Genomic DNA, 18,526 nt, shown 5'->3' with positions numbered 1-18,526 from the left:
GACAGCACAAACCAGATGAGGGCAAGATCAGTCGTCAGTTAATCTTTAATTCTTGGCTCCTCCACGAAATGCACAGAATTTTCGTTAAGCTGGGAGGCTGCAGGGCAGAACTGAACCTTAGGGGCTCTAGTGACCCCAGAGGCAGAGCCTGGAACAGGACTGGGGAGGGGGCCGGGGAGGGCCGGACGCCCAGAGTCAAACGGTTTACCTTTTACCAGAAAACACAAGGACACTATAGAGCACAGATGGATGAAGAGTTTAACACAATTTATTTTATGCTTAAATAATCGACTAGGTCATCCAGTGTATGGTTTTTCATACATATGTCATTAGAGCTATGTGTCAATGAATGCTGATTTTATATGAATATAATCAACAAATTAAAGGATTTCACCAAAACCCAAATAAAACTGCCCTTTAAAACACAGCAGCCTTATTACCCTAATATGACACTGCTAGAATGGTTACAAATGATTGGCTTATTCAAAGGTGTCTACATCTTATAGCCAGTACACGATACAGGAGTCATTGGACAGCGTGCTGCCATTCTACTAGCTAAGAATTTCGGTTCAGTCCATTTTAAATACCCCCGACTGGGGCCTCTTACGAGCACCATCCACCTCTAAAGCGGCAAGCATTACCCCCTTTGAAGCACTAACAGCACCCCCCCCCCAAAGCAACTACCGTATAGGTTTTTTTTTTTTTTCATTTTTAGGTCATTTCATTGAAAAATTGGCAATAGCAACAAATATTAGATGAAGGGCTTTGTGTTTACAGATAAAATCTTCTGTGTTGCAGTATACTGTAGTGTTTGCAAAATTGGAAAAGATTTAATCAAAATAAGGTGATACACATGCATCAAAATATTAGTATTCTGAAGAAAAAATTTTTTCACAGAACTACAGAATTCCTCATTTGGGGAATTATTTAAATTTGCAGCAGATTTTAAAGATTTGTTTTTTTTTAAAATCAAGCTAGCAGTTTTGCATATACAAACATTATAATTGCTAATATACAAGAATCAGTGAAGATCCCCCCCACCCAGAACCCCTCCCCCTCTTCTAGGCTGGTCACTTGAGACCCCTAGTATGTTAAATGCATTTGCAATATTCTGTTTGTGTTCTAAGAGGCAGTGCCTTATCAACATTTATTCTATTTTTCTGTTAGAATTTATACAGTGTTATTATTTACAGCAAAACTATAGATGTTTTAAAAAAGAAACAAATAGTGTTTATACCCTGACAGTTTGGGTCCAAGAAAAATAAGGCGAGCTGTTGTGGAGTTAGTAATTTTAGTGTTTCTCTGTGATTTCATCGTCCCATCTTCTGTCCCTTCTGGCGGCAGGAATTTCTTCCTTTTGTAAATGACACCAAATTACTTAAGATAAACTGTTAACAGCGTGGCTTCTTGTATATACACTGCATTGCTAATTGCACACGCGCCAATCCTGGGAATGAAAGTGAATCTCCATGCTCTGTAAATTGGCTCATGCTAAATTAAAATGTGGGTAGTTTTCTTTTTTTTTTTCTTTTTGCGTAAAAAAAAAATCATGCCATTAATGTGTGGAAGCAGCAAACACGCACACCCTTCTCCGTGAATTTTTACTTCCTGCTGACGTATCTTCCATGAATTTCTCAATACTGGCAGTAAAAACACATGATCCTGTGGAAAGAGAGACAACAGGTAGTGAGTTTAGCTTGCTTGCTTGCTTTCCTATTATTATTATTATTATTATTATTATTATGATTTTTTAAGAATTTGCCTAAGCCTTCCTTGCCATTCAACAGAAAAGCCTAAGAGAACAGGGTGTCTACTTTCTAATGGGGGGATGGCCTCACAGGATACTTCTGACCAATGCAATCTGCCAGGACAAAGCCCTGAGGTGTACCCGAGAGCCCTTTGAAGGCAGCGACTTTTTCTAGGTAACCCTATGCTCTCCACAGCACACTGCTCGCTGTACTTTGGGTTTTCAGACTGAGTTGGAAAAGACCCTCTTCTAGGGTTCCATCTCTGATCAGGTCACTCAGGTACTTGGGAAAGCCACGTCCAGTCCTTTGGGCCTCATCTTATCTATAAAATGAGAAGGCTGACAGAGGTGCTCTCCAGGATTTCGATCAACATCAACATACCAGGGGTTTGGGGTTCTCATGGGCATAAAGAGCCAGGGATATGGAGTCAGGATAGAGCATTTCAGTAATGTCCGTATGTTTGATAATAAGTACTCGCAGCTCATCTTTCAAATACCCTGAAATTGCTTTTCCATGTGCAAATTAAAATTAAACACTGTCTTCCACCGCTGCAAAGAACATTTCCCTCCTCCTGCCCCGCATCAGTCACGACAAGATCCGCTCGTTACATCTGAGCTTCTTTATGGGAGCTGAGAACATCCTGTCTTACTGGATAATAACAGCATAAAGTATCGGTGTTTTGGAACCAGTCAATACAGTCCAAATAAATCAACAATTTTTGCTATGAACTCTTTCTTCATAAAACAAAGTTCTCCTACGTATAGTCTGTCCTCCTCTTTCAGTGTGAAAAGGTGACACGCTTGAATGCCGGGCCGAGAACAAGTCCCAAGCCCCTACAGAGAACCTGAGTAAGGCAAGAACAGTTTTAGGAACAACCAGGTATCGGGGCATCTTCAGAACTGTGTCTTCTGTGGGGGCCCATGTGTCCTCAGTGACCTTGAGGTTGTTTACTTACCCCAGACAAGTTTCCTTCTATTTCAGATGGATCACCCAGGACACCTTGGCTTAGGTCAGTGTGTTAGTACAGCACTTCCTCTGTCTGCTCTACTAGGTTCTTGCTTCCTTTTTTGTATGAAAACTGCTACTAACCTCCATGCCCCAGGTCACTAATGCTTGGAGCCAAGAACATCAGTGTCAATTCCTTCTGGGGTGATTTCAATATTGCCCTCCCCCACCCCACCCATGACTCTGCAGAGGTTGTAGAGAAGGAAAGTGACTCATCTGGGCAGGCCATGTCCCAGAAAGTGGGCAAATTCGAGTAAAATCTGGATTTTCTCCCCTCTGTTATTACCACTTACTCCTTTTCTTCTGGGCACCAGCATTCTTAGATGGCCCTATGATAATGTGACCCCTGTGTTCTCCCTCCATCTTCCTAGGGAGGAGCCTCAGCAATTTCCTCTAGTTGGAGCCCCCCCCCCCCAACTTTGTGCAGCTTAATTGATATATAATTTACATGCCATATCTATTGTAAATACAGTCTGATAATTTTGGGGAAATGTATACAGATATGCAATCATCACTACACCCCAGCTGAACTTTGTTTTGCATCCTGTCTTCCAAAAGCCAATCCAGTTTCCCAGGTTAAGCTTGCAATAAGAAGCAAGGTCTTTCTCTTATCAACTCAATGAAAGCAAATTTTATCTTTTATAGAAATACTGGATACGTTTCTACAGTTTTTTAAAATGCTATTCGTTATGCCCATTTATATTCAGGTAGGATATGGGTGATAGTTAAAGATTGGGAGTGAGTTCCCTTTGTAAGTCGCTCTTGTTCTTGGTCATGCAGTTAGAATGTGGAAGGTCATTCATTGGACAAAAGACTTTATACCAAGTACAGCATTCTACAAAAAGAATGAGGGCCTTGGCCGAGGGACTGTATGCCTATTATAAAATGCTGACATCGTACAAACTGTGATGAGAGCGCCATCTGATGGAAAAGTGTGAGAGCAGGAGCCATCGAGATGACATTTCAGAAATAGATTTGAATCCTTTTCCCTTTTTGGGTTTAGGTGTTACATCCGAGATAGAAGCCTCTGCATTTAGGAATCTGTCTGTCTTTGGATTTTGCATGCTTTTCAAACCCAAAGATAGTAGAAATCAACTCAGAAGAAAAAATATTCCTTTTAGTCATTTTTTTTAAGCAACATTTTCATGTATAGAAAAACAGTTATTCCGTGGATTTTCGTGGCAGTTTATATTTTACAGATGAATGCTGTGCTTTCCACATCCATTTTCAGGCCAGGGGTGTCCTGGAGCTCAGAAACACCATTTCCTTTATAGGCCACATGCAGTGGTTTTTGGCCCCTAGTGCCCAGCGTCAAAACAAAAATCACTCATCTTTAGTTTGGTACATGAAGGTCTCTGCAGTTCAGCCCAGTCAGGCTCAATGCCTGTGACTCTTCCGTGAAAAGCTTTGTTTCACAATTTCCAGTGGTTCTCAAGCTTGGGTGCATATTAGAATGATCTGGGGAGGCTTAAAAAAAACCCGCCCAAAGCACAGTAGCCAGGCCACATCCCATGCCAATTTATTTGGAATTTCTTGAGGTGGAACCCAACATCAAAAAACATTGAAAAAAACTCTCTAGATTATTTGAATGTTCAACCAAGTTGAAGAGCCAGTGATATATATTCTAGAACACTGCTTCTCAAAGTTTGATGTCCTCATGTGTCACCCAAGGGAATCTTCCAATGTGGGTTCTGATTCAGGAGGTCAGAGTAAACCCAGAGATGCTGCATTTCTAACGAGACTCCCAGGTGATGTCGGTACTTCACAGACCACACTAGGAGGCGCTAGACTGCGTGCCAGTCATCCACACAGTGGTTTCCAACTTCCTTTCCTCTGCTCATGATTTTGTATCCACCTGTACTTCTCTTCCCGAACCTTCACTTATATCTAACTCCTCTCTGTCCTTCAAGTTTGTGTCAAAGGTCATCTCCACGAAAGCGCAGACTGTGCTCTCCTAAGGAGATCTGTCCTGGCAGGGTAACTCTTACTCCTCTTGAAAGACTTCACATTACAGCTTTAGGAAAGAAAGCCTTTTCTGAAACGCCGTCCTCAGAGCCAACTGTCAACACAGATTTGTTATCCTATTCTTTTCTCTTCCTGCCCAACTCTCTTCCCTTCCCTTGTCTCTCTCATTACAGAAGTCATGGGGCTAAGAACATTTTTTTCTAGGCATTAATTCTGTTTACTTCATGTACTCATGATAAACTACAGTGCTATTTAAAAATAATTCCAGGTTCATGTGGATTTGTCCAACTACTACCAATAAGTAGGGCTTTTTTTGAGTTTGTTTTTTTCAAGTGATTTGTGATTTTTAAAATAGGGCCAGTTAAAAAAAATACAAGGAAAACATTGATCTATATTTCGGTAGTAAAAAACATAGAGCAGTAATAAAATTGTACAGCTACTATTATTAAATGCTATATGTCAGGCATTGCTGCAATGTGGCTTTAGCTCATTGAATATTCATAACAATAAGGTACTATTATATCTCCCATTTTACAGATAAGGAAATAGAGCTCAGAGCTATAAACAAACACGAGTTTGCATGCTTAGTACATAGGAGAGCCAGAAACAGGAGTCAAGCCACCTGACTCTAGAGCCCTTGCTCTTTACCTCAAAGCCAAGGCTTTTGGTTAATTAGGGATTTTTTTTTAAACGGTAAGAAAAATAAAAACAAACAAAACTACATAAAAACATCTACTCCAAATAAATTCAGGGAAAAGTTTTAGGAGTGAAGAAATTCAGGTTGCACCTCGCAACTGCTGGGTTAAAACCCAGACCTGTCATTAACGGTGACCACCGGGGTTTTGCTGTCTGTCTCGATTCTGTCTTGACTCATTTGTTAGTGAAGAGGAATGAGAATGCCTGTCTTAGTAATTTCCCCTGGAATCTCTCTGCACGTGATGCTGGTTTACACTTCAGAATACTTTCAGCTATCCCTTGTTTCTCAGAGAATTTGAGCGACACTGCTGTTCCAAGTTCCCCCACTAAGCCCTCCCAGCACCCCCCACGTCTCCGTCCACCTGCCCCTGATCCAGGCGCCTCAAGGTGTTCTTCCGGGCTGTCTTAATACTACGAATAGCTGAACTTACCCAGTGCTTACTGTGGGCTTGCCTGCCACTACTCAAAGTGATTAATTTTATTAACTCAGTGAATTCTCCCAACAACTCTGAGAGGTATGCTGTTCGTATCCCAGTAGAGATGAGGAAATTCAGGCACAGAACCTGGCTGCGTTCACACAGCTGGTAAGCTCCCTGGCATTTCCATCCACTCAGGCCACTTCTCACCCAAATACGAACAACGACCACACTATGATCTCTAGCCCAGAGTTCTCTCCCTAACCTTCGACGAATGTCAAGGACCTTGCATGCTGACCATCTACAAAGCTACTTCCTCACCCAGGCTATGTCGATCCCTAATTTTGTTTTTGTGGTCTTAGGTTCTATGATTTTGTTAAATGATTACCTACATACAAGCAACCCCGATGTCTTCCACTCTCACCCTTCCCTCCCAACACAGAACTAATCTGGTTCCTCAAATCTGTTCTCTCCTTTTCATTTTCTCTGCCCCAGTTCAGGCCCTCATCTGCGTCTCAGAATCGAGGCCCTTGTGTTCAAACTCTCTTCTCCCTCTACTACTGCTAGGGTTACCTAAATCTTATCGGATCATATTACTCTCCTACACAAAGCTTCCAGTGGTACCCACCATATCCCGGATAAGGGCCAAACTCCTGAGCCAAGCTCATATGAGCGTCCATACTGCCCTGCCTCAAGGCAGTTCTTTCTTCAAAAACTAGTCCAATATGCTCTTCCAAGAAACTGTAAAAGATCTCTGTTGGAGGTAATTCTATTTTCCAGTGGATGCCCTGAGCATTCTGTTTATATCTTTTATTACGTTGATGTATTTTGATTTGTGTGACTTAGGACCATGTGTGCCCCTTGCTCAGACTGTACCGTTACAACAGGCAGGAGTTCTCTCAGGTAATAATGTCAAACTGAGGACCGTGTCCTACAGCGTTGTACCCTCCCTACACTTCCACAGTGTGTCACAAACCTCTGCGCGTCGTAGCTAAGGAGTAAAGCAGCTCTAAGTGCGCACAGTCCCCTACTTACAAAAGCTTGTCAGCTACTCTACATTAAGGGACGCTTCTCTCACCCCTGCCATGAAGCTCATGGACTGAGATAGCCTGAGGTAAAACCAGACAAGTATGCTGGAAGGCCGAGGCTGAACCTGCAGGCGATCTGAGATGAGAGGATAGAGACTAGCTTGGAGATTTCTACAAAGGAAGAGGTCAGAGGCAACCTTCTAAGCTCTAGTCCTCTTCAAAATCCTGTTCCTTGGGACTCAGTCCTGAGCTCCTTCTTTGCTCACTTTGTCCATCTCCCCAGATGATCACATCTGTTCTCTGGAAGTCAGCACTTACCTCTTTAGTGAGAACTCTCACATTGGTATAGCTGCGGCCCCAGCCTTTCTGCAGAGCTCCAGACTTGCGTGTCTAACACAGTACTTGGAGGGCTCATAAGCGCCCTCAAACCCAAGTCCCAGCCTGAATGCTAGATGTTCGTTTCAGAACCCATTCTGCTTCTGTTCTTTTCTCTACTGACGAGTTGTGTAAGCCAGAAACCTGGGAGTCATTCTTCACTCAACCCTTCTTCTCATCCTCCCCCCAAGCTAATCCTCCTGTTGACTTTCCTAAAACCACTGCCCAGGTCCTAGCCCTGCCACCATTATGGCTGAGGGGGACTGCTCAGTTAGCTGACCAGTCACCTTCGCTTTATTCTTGTTTCCCCTCCAACCCATTCTCCACATTGCCTATGTGCTTATAAAAACAGTCGGGTCAGGCTCTTGATTAAAATCCTCCAGGGGCTTCAGATTCTTTTAGAATGAAATCAAAGCCTGTTCTCTGGCCTGTGACGATGCATCCCTCACTGACGTCATCATGTGCCTGCCCCAGCCACCACCAGGTCACCAGGCTCTGGGGTGTGTATCTTCTTTAGTTTCCTCAACTATGCTAGGCCTTTCCTCCCTCAAGGGCCCTGCACATGTTGTATCCTTTGCTTGGATCCTCTTCCCCATTCTTTTCGTGGTTGGTGCCACCTATGAGGTCTAATTAAATGTCATGACTTTTTTTTTTTAAGATTTTATTTTTAAGTAATCTCTACACCCAACGTGGGGCTTGAACTTACAACCCTGAGCTCAAGACTCATGTGCTCCACGGAGAGAGCCAGCCAGATGCCCCTAAATGTCATGACTTGTGAGCAACCTTCCCCAGCCGCCAAAGGTCTAAATATGTTTCTGCATTATTCTTTCATTGGATCTTGGATTTTGTATTTTCAACCCTTACACATCTGTCCCATCTCGTTCCCCCTTGCAGGCTGAGACATTAGGAAGGGCAGGGACTGTGGAAGTTTTCTTCACCATTGTACGTCTCCCTTTCCACTTTCAGCCAGGTGGAAGCTCAAGTATTTTTTGAAGGAATGAAAAAGTGAGTCAACTTTCTGGCTCAGAAGAAATGCTGCCCCGGGCAAGCATGGGCACTGCTGTCACGCTCGGCTGCCATATGGCTGCGAGATCCTGGGTATTTCCCCCAAAAGAGGTTTGGGATACAGCTGTTCCACAGTCCTTTACGGTTTATATCTGGGGACCTTCCCTTGCTGCAACCTCACTAATCAGCCCTCTAATGGTATTTATGAAGTGAACATTTGGGAATTATGGCTGCCTTAAAAATGAAGTCCTGCTTTATTTAAAAAAAAAACAAAAATCTGAGTATTTTCAATGTGTAAAATATAAAGACATTTAGTACAGGTTGCCTATGGACATCTATTTGATTCAGATTTGCTTTCAGTCTTTAATCATCATCAAATACTATTTAACTATGAATATGAGGGGCGCCTGGGTGGCGCAGTCGTTAAGCGTCTGCCTTCGGCTCAGGGCGTGATCCCGGCGTTGTGGGATCGAGCCCCACATCAGGCTCCTCCGCTGGGAGCCTGCTTCTTCCTCTCCCACTCCCCCTGCTTGTGTTCCCTCTCTCGCTGGCTGTCTCTCTGTCACATAAATAAATAAAAATCTTAAAAAAAAAACTATGAATCTGAGTAATAGTTAAGCACTTAGGTTCTGGATAAGTTCAAATTTCATTCTTGTGTTCATCAGCTCTATAGCACCTTGAGGAAATCATTTAACGTTTCTCAACTTCAGTCTCCTCCTTAATAAAAAAGAGATAGTAGTACTTACCTCAGCATGGTTTTGGGGACTGTATGTGGTAACGTATGTAATGATCTGACCTAGTACCTGGCCCAAGTAATCATTCGTGAGATCATGACTATTATTCATAAATAATGTTAGCAATGCAGCCAAGTGCAACAGGAAGGGCCGCAGGTGGAGTAGCAATCATCTTGAGTTCAAGTTCTAGCTCTGTCAGTCACACTGTGTGACAACAGAAATGTCACTGACCTCCCTGAGCCTTGCAACAGTCATCTGTAGAAGGCAGCACACAAAACCGGCTTGACCTAGCGCTCACTTCGGCAGCAAGTTCACGAAATTGGCCTGACCACTCTAGAAGCTTGTTTGAAGGATTAAAGGAGACAAAAATGTAAAAGCACTTTGTAAACTACAGATCACTACATACGATGTACAAATCGTTCTAGCTATTGTAAGCCGTTTGCTTTTCCCTTACATGAAAAACAGGATGGCTGTGACTCAGTGTTAAAGAAAAGCGGGTGGAGGGTTCAGAGAGCTCGAAATAAAACTGGTTCTACAATGGAAAATAAAAATTTTGATGTCACCATCGGAGACTCAGTGAAATTTGGCAGCATTCCATTTGCTTAGTTGTTTTGTTATTAAAAAAAAAAAAAGGCAGGCAGCAGGGCTGTAAAAACTCTCGATATATTTGCAAATTGATTTTTCCAAAGCACACACGCAGTGTCCTGGAATCCCAGGTGGTATTCTTGGACTCGTTTCCTGAGTTCACTTAGGGAAAGGTAAATGAGCACCCTGGAGAGAAACGTGAGGCTGACGGTCCAAACACTGCTCTTTCCACCTGACGCATTCAGTTTGTTTTAGGCTGGAGTTATTTTCACATTCCTATGACTTTCACCCGAATTTCTCTCCTTTGAGTGGGGGAAGCAAGGGAGCCAAGGCCCTGACAGCTTCTTTACGGGACGGGTTGTCATATGAAGGCCTCGTGTACGTTAGTGACCATATCCTGTCTGTATTCATTTACGCTGAAGGACCTAGAAGAATAGCACGGTTGTATTTTTTGGGCGTCATTCACTCATAGATACTGGGTACACATGGCTCTAGAAAAATGGCTCAGCTGGTGTGGGCGCCCTCCTTGGCTCTTTACCACCCGGAGTCTGAGGCTAACTGAACCAGCTGGCGAACTTTTAGGGGCATACTGAAGCTGACTGGCCTCTCTTCTAGATTCATTTTCACGTATCACTTACAACTGCTTACACAGCCTAACTCAAGACCGCAGACTCATGTTTGTGTTTTACTCAGCTACTGAGTATATATGTGTGTCTTGCCCCAGGTTGGGCTGTAAGGCATGCGTCAGAAGTGGATTCATTCTAGATACTGTGGCACTGATGTCATGGGTCATTTTCTCCTCTCTCACCCTGCGTGAAAAGCAAGCCATGTCGCTGTCCCCTGATTCAGGCTGCCTCTTACCATCCTCACAGCCCAAGTCAGTGTCTACAGTAGTTCTGTATTTGGTTTTCTGCTCATCCAAGATGGCTGCCTCTGGTTTATTCTCTCTTTGCTGCTAGGGTGAGTGATGCAGAATGTACACTCAATCACACCCCGCCCTGACCCGAGACTCTGCACGCTTTCCTTCTGCTTTCAGTGACAGACCAGAATCCCTACTGAGAGGCTCAGTGAGGCCTGAAAACTCCCACCTTTCCTACTTTTGCAGACCCAAGGGCCAAACTCCCTGCCAGCTGCACTGACCTGTTCTCACCGCTCCTCCTTTCCTGTCCCCACCCTCCCCACTGGCCTTTGCAGAGTGCTGCTGTCTCCCCTCCTCCATCCAGTCACGTCCCATGCAGTCTTTAAAACTGAGCTCAAACATGGCTTTCTCAAGGAAACCCTCCCTGTCACCTCAGACCCGGGTTAGGCCTCCTGTCAACATGGTTGAGAGTGTTGGCTCTGGTGGAAGGTTGGTATCCTATTTCTGCCACTTTTAATTTATGTGACATTGGGCAATCTGGGCCCTGTTTTCTCCCCTCTGACATGGGGATGATAAGGGCATCTCTCCGAAAGGGCTGGCTGTGAGAATTACATGAAGAGTGGCATGGAACATCTGGAGGGGAGTAAATATTATTTCCAGAATGTTCTGCAGTCCTTGGTAGTTGTCTCAGTGCCAGTAAATATGGATGTGATCAGTTAGGACTGGTTAACATTAAATCTCCACAACATAAGTTCAGTAAGGGCAAGTACCACACTAATGCTGTTTGCTAGGAGTTTCTCAGGACCTATACAGAAAGCCTCATGAAAGGAAGTGAAATAAATCTTAGAGTGAATAAACACATGGTAAGGTTTTTTGAGAGGGAGGGGTTAGGGATTTATCTGGGCCTGCAATAACAGGCACATACCCTCCCCCTAATCCTAGATCTGAGAAGGAAAAAAAGATGTGGTATATAAACACAATGGAATATTACTCAGTCATAAAAAAGAACAAAATCTTGTCATTTGCAACAACACGGATGGAGCTAGAGAGTATAATGCTAAGAGAAATAATATGTCAGAGAAAGACAAACACCATATGATCTCACTCATATGTCAAATTTAAGAAACAAAACAAATGAGCAGATGGGAAAAAAAAAAGAGAGAGGCAAACTCTGACATAGACTCTGAACTACGGAGGACAAACTGATGCTTACCAGAGGGGAAGTGGGTGGGGGGACGGAGGGAAATAGGTAATGGGGATTAAGAAGTGCACCTGCTGGGACGAGCACCGGGTGTGGAAATACTGAATCACTCTACTGTATACTGACACCAATATTACACTTTATGTGACCTAACTGGAATTAAAATAAAAACTAAAAAAAAAAAAAAAAAGGAGTTTATCAGGGCCTTAGTTACCTCACCTACAAAATTAAGGGCAATGAGAGTAATTTCTCAGTTCCTCACGCCCACACTCCAACACCAGGATTCTGGTAATTGGGGAACAGAAGATGTATGCAAGTGCAACCTGGCATCTATCTGCTCTTTTCATCTGGACCGTAGGGCTACGCCGCAGCCCTCAAGAAATCATGCTACTTCGCCTCAGAGACAGAAGTTTGCAAATTTCTTTTCAAAGCTCCATCTGCTTTTTCACCCCAAGTGACCTTTCCTAATTGTAGCCATGTAGAAAATAATAGGACAATGTAAAGTTTAGGAAACAATGTTAAGGAAAATACCCTCATTATGAACCGAGGTTCAGACAAATTCACACAAAGCTTACCAAACATTTAACTGAAAAAAATAGTCCGTTAACCTCCTATTTAATTTGCTCTGGTTTATATAAGATACACCAAGTAGTAAATGGGGATCTCAGTCATTTCATTTAAACTTGGCAACCACTATATTTCCACCAAAATTCAGTTGTCAGATGCCGTTCTGCGAAAGTGGTGAAAAGGCTGGATATACACCCATCTCAGAGCACGTCTGTCCGAATTACTTGTTGCCAGAAAGTTTTCCTGTTAGGTTGTAGGATGCTGCCACATTGCACGTGGAGCCTCAGCTCTTAGAAGAGACTCAACTGTCACTGTTTACATTTGCTTCTGCAAACACCATTTACATTTAAATTCCTAATTTGTGAGGAGAAAGTTTGTGCACTGTGCACTGAGTTTCAGTGTGTGTACGGACGCATACATAAATATAAAAATAACTCCAACACTTTCATACTGGGTAGTCAAAGCTGGAGTTCAGTGAAAAAGAGAGGGAGGGGGGTGGGGAGTTCTGAATCACTTATCCAGTGAAATGAGAGGTTTCACAGGAAGTGAAGGCCGACTGTTGCCGACGTGAGCACACCTATCGCCTTGACTAACCGTTTACTGTTATGAATGGCTCTTCTTTTCCACATGCCGGATTTCCTTCTTTGTTGTCTTCACCTTATAACCTTCTCCCTGCTGTAAAAAGGAATGTACGTATTAAGATTTCATAGTGAAAGTTTGTTATAGAGCGGTTCCCATTCTGGTCCCTTGAGGCTGGATTAGGGTAAGTGAAACACAGTTGAAAGCACTTGGTCACTTCATGTCCCAAAATACACACAATCTATGTGGCTTAACCGCACAGCCTAGCGTCATGAAGGCAAGCTCGAGAGCGCTGTCAGAATGAATACAGTAACGTAACTATGCTTCACAAGAACTCAGTAGGTTAGTGATACGGGTTAGTGATAATAAAATAATAAATAGTAATAAATAAAATTTTTAAAAAGGTTAGTGATAAATTAAAAAAAAATGCGTAGCCTGTTCATTTCCTGTGGTACGCTAAAAGAGATCACCAAAGCCCTCAAGGCACCCAAACCCCAATTCTAAAAAAATGTTAGTAAATTATAATTTATTTCTTCTTAAGCCAATGGAATTTTAAGTGATCTGTTGTGTTGAGACTCAAATTTCTCAGGAGAGCACTGATCATGAACTAAACACCACAGAAATGTTGGTCTGAGCGTTTTTGTTTTTAAGTCTGTGGAATGACCAAGCCCCTAGTGTTCCTCCAGATCAAGCATCCACTTTCCATCAAACAAGCCCTCTCTTCACTGAGCACCAGGGACACTTTTCTCCAAGAGCAAAGCTGTACAAACCCTCCACTTTTACACGCTTTATGACAAAAACGCAGTAGCCTTTCCACTTTTCTGAGTTAGTCTTGAGAAATTTTCAGTTCACTTTTTCTTATGTAAACACAGGCTAATGGAGTTTCTGTTTTCAAAATGAAAGGGGTAAAGATCTGAGGAGAGGAAAGAAATGACAAATAACCAGAGGTGCTCTGTCTGGGAGATGGAGACGCATTTGCTGAGTTACGCTGAGCTACGGTGGGTTTCGTTCCTTCACCAGCCACCGGAAATGCGCTGTTACAAACCCAAAGAGGAGAACCCTCCTCAGGTTAAGATGAGGGAATCCAGATTTCCCTGTAGAACATACTGGAAAGGGAAAATGTGTGGATCTGAGGTAAGGATCCTGAACTGAGCTTTCTGCCTTTCTAACATTTAAACCTTGTACATTTGCTGGAAGTGAGCGCCCTCCAACCTCGTCCCAGGCAGGCACTGCCAAGGGGGCTGGTGGTCAGAGAGGGTTTTTATTCCCCTTACATGCTTGAACCAGCACATTCTACTCTCCACAAATGAACTTATCTCTGTGAAAACTCTGAAGACAGTAAAAAAATATATGTTAAAGAATGTTAAGAAGAAAAGTCTTTTTCCTTGACCCCGATCAAATGCACAGGGTGTCAAAAGCAGCAAACGCTTCAAGCTTTCACACTGCAGATGCCAGCCTGTTAGCAGCATGTTCTAGAAAGTTCACAAAGCGTTTATCCTCTACTTTTTCTTTGACAGCCCCTCTCCATTACCATGTCATCATGTTTTCTCTCTTGCGGGAGAGGGATTCGTCTTATTACTTTCCGAGTGATCTGTAGGAAGCAACAGTGAAAAGTAGAGATTTTCCTGTTTTCTATTTTAAGACGTGATACTACAGCAAACTAATGGTAGAAAATCTAAATTCCAAGAGAAGCATAAAATCCCAATGATGATTACTTTTCTGGTGACGAGGTTGCCTTCTTCATCAGTAAATTGTTCTTCTGTGACAGATTCACCAGGAATGTTTTTTGCTTCCTCTCCCTAAAGGATGTGGCATAGAGATTAGCAACATACTAGATGGACAGATCTCCACACCACTCCATATACCACACACATGCTCTGTGGGTTTTTAGAAAAAGAAAGTGTAAATTCTACTTGCTACTCCAGGGCAAGGGGAAAAGGCAGACTCGGTTGATGGTTATTTAAATAGTAGCCAACAACACTCAAAGCACTAAACCTTAGGTATGTACAAGAATGATGGTTAGCAGCCAACTCCAAGAAGGAAGAATGATAAAACACAGTTACACATGAAAAGGTTTCACTTGTTGAAAAAAAATGAGCCAGTGATTACAGCTCTGATTAGATCATCTCATTTTGAGCACCATGTTTCTTGATTAGTCCTACCAAATCTCTCAAATGATTTTTGGGTTGCATTGTGCTTAATCTAAATTAAGATGGTACCTTAGTCGGAGCATTATATTTATTGCCCTTGTCAGTTTTTTTCATTTAAAAATTCATTTACTAAGGGTAACATAGACTTTTTTTATAAGCAAAGTTCAGGGTACAGAGAAAATCTTATTTATTTTTCTTTAAAACTGAGACTTTCTTAGGTCTTAAAATAAATGGGAATGACTCTGATGAAGTACGTAGTTTCTGACTACTATTTTCAAGTGCGGGGATCTTATGTGATGATAGATCGTCTAATCTCCATGGCTACAGACAAAGAAAGATCAGTAGTAAAGGAATTTAAGGTGATGTTATCTTTCTGTTAGTGCCTGCTAACTGATTTAGAAAGGGAAACTGTCAAAGATCTTCCTCTGGTGAGTTTTAAAAAATGGAATAAAGTCTTAACTCCCCCCATGGTGGGCTCCTATTTTAGCTTGGTAGATTTGGGTGGCTCCTTAATATCTCCCTATTGGCTCTATGACTGTATAAGAAAAACCACTCAGAGAGCAAAAATAGGGCTGTATTTGCAATATATTACTTTTTTTTTTTTTTAGGATTTTATTCATTTGACAGAGAGAGAGCACAAGTAGGGGGAGCAGCAGGCAGAGAGAGAAGCAGACTCCCCGCTGAGGAGAGGAACCTAACCTGGGGCTTGACCCTAGGACCCTGGGACCATGACCAGAGGCGAAGGCAGATGCCCAGCCAAGCCACCCAGGTGCCCCAATATATTACCTTCTTCACTGGTATTCAACTTTCAGTTAGTGCCACATACGGTTTGGGGGAACAGGGACAAACATGGTAAGTGCAGACCTACTCTAGGGACTTAGTGACCTGCTAGTCAGACTTCTTGTTGAAAAGGTGGCCTGGATAATGGTATAGAACAGTGTACTGCAGTTGTTGTTCCCCTGTGGTGGTTTTAGGAAAAATGGCAGATTGCAGAGATGACAGCTACATTTCTGGGAGAGCCAGGACTCTAACTCTTTCAGTGTTGTTGGTCTGGAAAAGGTAGTAGTTCTGATAATTTTGCCAGCACCAGCCAATGGTTAGAAAGTTCTATGACTGTTTTATGTCACAGCCAGTAGAAAGGTAGCACTGTTGTAAAATGACAGAGTAAAGACTAAAACATTATCTTGTTTGGCTGACAAAATTCTGTTTTCATTCTTTCCTTCTTATAAAGTGACTTTATATTCTTATAGATTCTAGGCTCATAGGTCTTGACTGCTTAAGACATGGACTCATTTTCCTCACTGTGGTATAGAAAAATAAGATGTGGGATGCCTGGGTGACTCAGTCAGTTAAGCATCTGCCTTCAGCTCAGGTCATGCTCCCAGGGTCCTGGGATCGAGCCCCGCACTGGGCTCCCCGCTCAGCCGGGAGTCTGCTTCTCCCTCTGCCCCTCCTCTTGTTCATGCTCTCTCTCTCGGAAATAAATAAATCTTAAAAAAAAAAAAAAAGATGTTGGTTGCTGCTCATATTTACCTCCCTTTGGATCTTGCTTATGATTAGTTTCAATTAGCACCGTTAAGAGGGAGAAGGGAATTAGAAAAATGTAGAGGTCTCATGCTTAATGCAGTAAAATCCACAATAAGTTTTTGTGGGAGTGTTATTTATATTTCCTGTGGTTGGGAAAAAAAACATAAATTATATTTTATTTTAAAAGTAAAGGCAAACGGGTGCCTGCTGGCTCAGCTGGTTCAGCGTCCAACTCTTGATCTCAGCTCAGGTCTTAACCTCAGGGTCGTGAGCTCAAGCCCTGCGTTGAGCTCCACACTGGGTGTGGAGCCTACATTAAAAGAAAAAGTAAAGGCATAAACATATCAGAAAAGCCAATAGAAGATCATGAAAGATTTCCCTCTAGTTTAAACATGAATAAATAAGTTATTTTTGAGCTAACTCTAGGAAATGTCCAGCTCTTTGCATGTTAGCTACTTTGAGGATCCCAGGAAAATCCAGTAAAATAGAAGCCTATTGGATAAGGTATGAATGAACTCTTCAGTGGGGAACGATGCCAGTTGGACAGTCTCTGAGAGGAATGTGAAATAAGGTATATTCATATACATATTGAATACATAGAAGAATTTTGATTTATATTAATAGCCTTAGAAAAAAACAAAGCCCAAAAGTTGAGATCTGCTCTGGCATGTGGACATTTTCATGTTTCCTACTGAGAATTCATACTGTTTATGGATAGCTAAAGATAAAGAGAGCTCTCTTAACCTTAAGTGGCCATTAAATTCAGTCAATTAGTGCTTTAATAAGGCCAAAGTAAGTTGTGTGGTGATGTGGAAGTTGTGTGGTGAAGTGGGGGAGTGGGTTAGTTAGGAGCTGATTAGATAAACAGGGAAGACAGTAAGGAGTCAGGAAATAACGTTTTTTAAAAAATCATCCATCTTTAATCCTGTCAAATATATTAGAGACCAAGTATTACCAAGGAGAGGTCGTTTTGGGTCCTTTGTTTAATGACAGAAAATAATCTTTAATTAGTTCCTGAAGTTGTAGAAAACAGTTTGTACTTTTAACTAAGCAAAATTTCCCCCAGGTCTTGTCGATGGCATTCTTTTTTCTTTCCTATTCCAAAGGAAAATTACAGCACATATGGTGTCACAGTACCATCCCTGGTGGCTGCCTTCATGAAGACTAGCTGTTCTTCCCTTTGGACCTCTGCTGGAAGCACTGCACTTCATAATTTTTATTCCTCTGTCCTTGAATACAAGGAAGGAATGTGAGATGCACCAATCTGCTCCGATGTTTATAACATTAGGACTTCAACTTTCCCTCCAACCGGGATGGCTATCACATTTGTGACATATATAACTTAGCAGGTTATTAAGCAGTATGTGATGGTATAGCCCGTTTTTATATTCTGCAAACCACATGCTGGGAATGTACATAGGTACACATACATTTTATATACGTATCAACACGTACATAAAAATAATCTGAAGCTCATGAACAGTGGTTACCGCTGGGAAATGGAATGAGTAGATCAAACTTTATATACTTTTGATTGCTTGCTTTGGGGAAAACATGTATGTAGACTCTTAATTCGAAAGTTAGTAAAAAAAAAAAAGTTCAAAAGTAGAAATAAAAATACAGTTGAATTATATCATAAAAATTCAGTTATTTGAATCTTACCAAACTTCATAATCGTTTGGCTGTGAGTTAAAGTTTTTACCTTTATAATCACTGACTTTGGTAAGCAAATACTATAAACAAGCTCACAGGACTAGTTTACTTAGGCTGCTTCTAAGCATCTGAAACCACTGTGATATGGATGTGCTTAGAAAATATAAATATCCCCACACAAGTGGAAGAGTTTGTTCACTTGACTCATTCCATAGGGACTTGAAGATAGTAAATGTAAAAAATAAAAATAAAAACATAAACTTCCTAAGAAATGGGTGAACCTACATATGAAATCAAAGAGAAAAACCATAAAATTATACTCTCACTTCATCAGTTGTACAAACTGAATGGCTAAGAAGACAGATTCGCCTCGACTTGTGGTCATGAAGCCCTGAGCACATCTCCTGCTGGTGTGGACACTGTGCAGCCCAAA

At 42.0% G+C, this 18,526-nt stretch overlaps 1 protein-coding gene across 10 annotated transcripts in view; it reads right to left on the bottom strand.

The window, feature by feature from the left end:
* Window positions 1–248: 248 nt before the first annotated feature.
* The window catches only part of ANK3 (ankyrin 3), a 641,190-nt gene continuing 622,912 nt past the window's right edge, over window positions 249–18,526 (bottom strand). For 5 of the 10 annotated variants that reach the window (XM_057308888.1, XM_057308889.1, XM_057308891.1 and 2 more), the window contains 4 exons: window positions 14,479–14,562; window positions 14,295–14,354; window positions 12,779–12,859; window positions 249–1,662 (listed from right to left, as the gene is read on the bottom strand). In XM_057308888.1, coding sequence (XP_057164871.1) covers window positions 12,788–12,859; window positions 14,295–14,354; window positions 14,479–14,562 — 216 coding nt within the window. In that variant the 3' untranslated portion in view covers window positions 249–1,662; window positions 12,779–12,787. The remainder of the gene's footprint in view (window positions 1,663–12,778; window positions 12,860–14,294; window positions 14,355–14,478; window positions 14,563–18,526) is intronic. The other 5 variants (XM_057308892.1, XM_057308893.1, XM_048218874.2 and 2 more) reach the window with 1 other exon arrangement.

Source organism: Ursus arctos, unplaced genomic scaffold (assembly GCF_023065955.2).
Source record: "Ursus arctos isolate Adak ecotype North America unplaced genomic scaffold, UrsArc2.0 scaffold_7, whole genome shotgun sequence".
NCBI lineage: Eukaryota > Metazoa > Chordata > Mammalia > Carnivora > Ursidae > Ursus > Ursus arctos.
The sequence above is the reverse complement of the archived record's forward strand: the minus strand, read 5'-3'. Positions and strand labels throughout refer to the sequence as shown.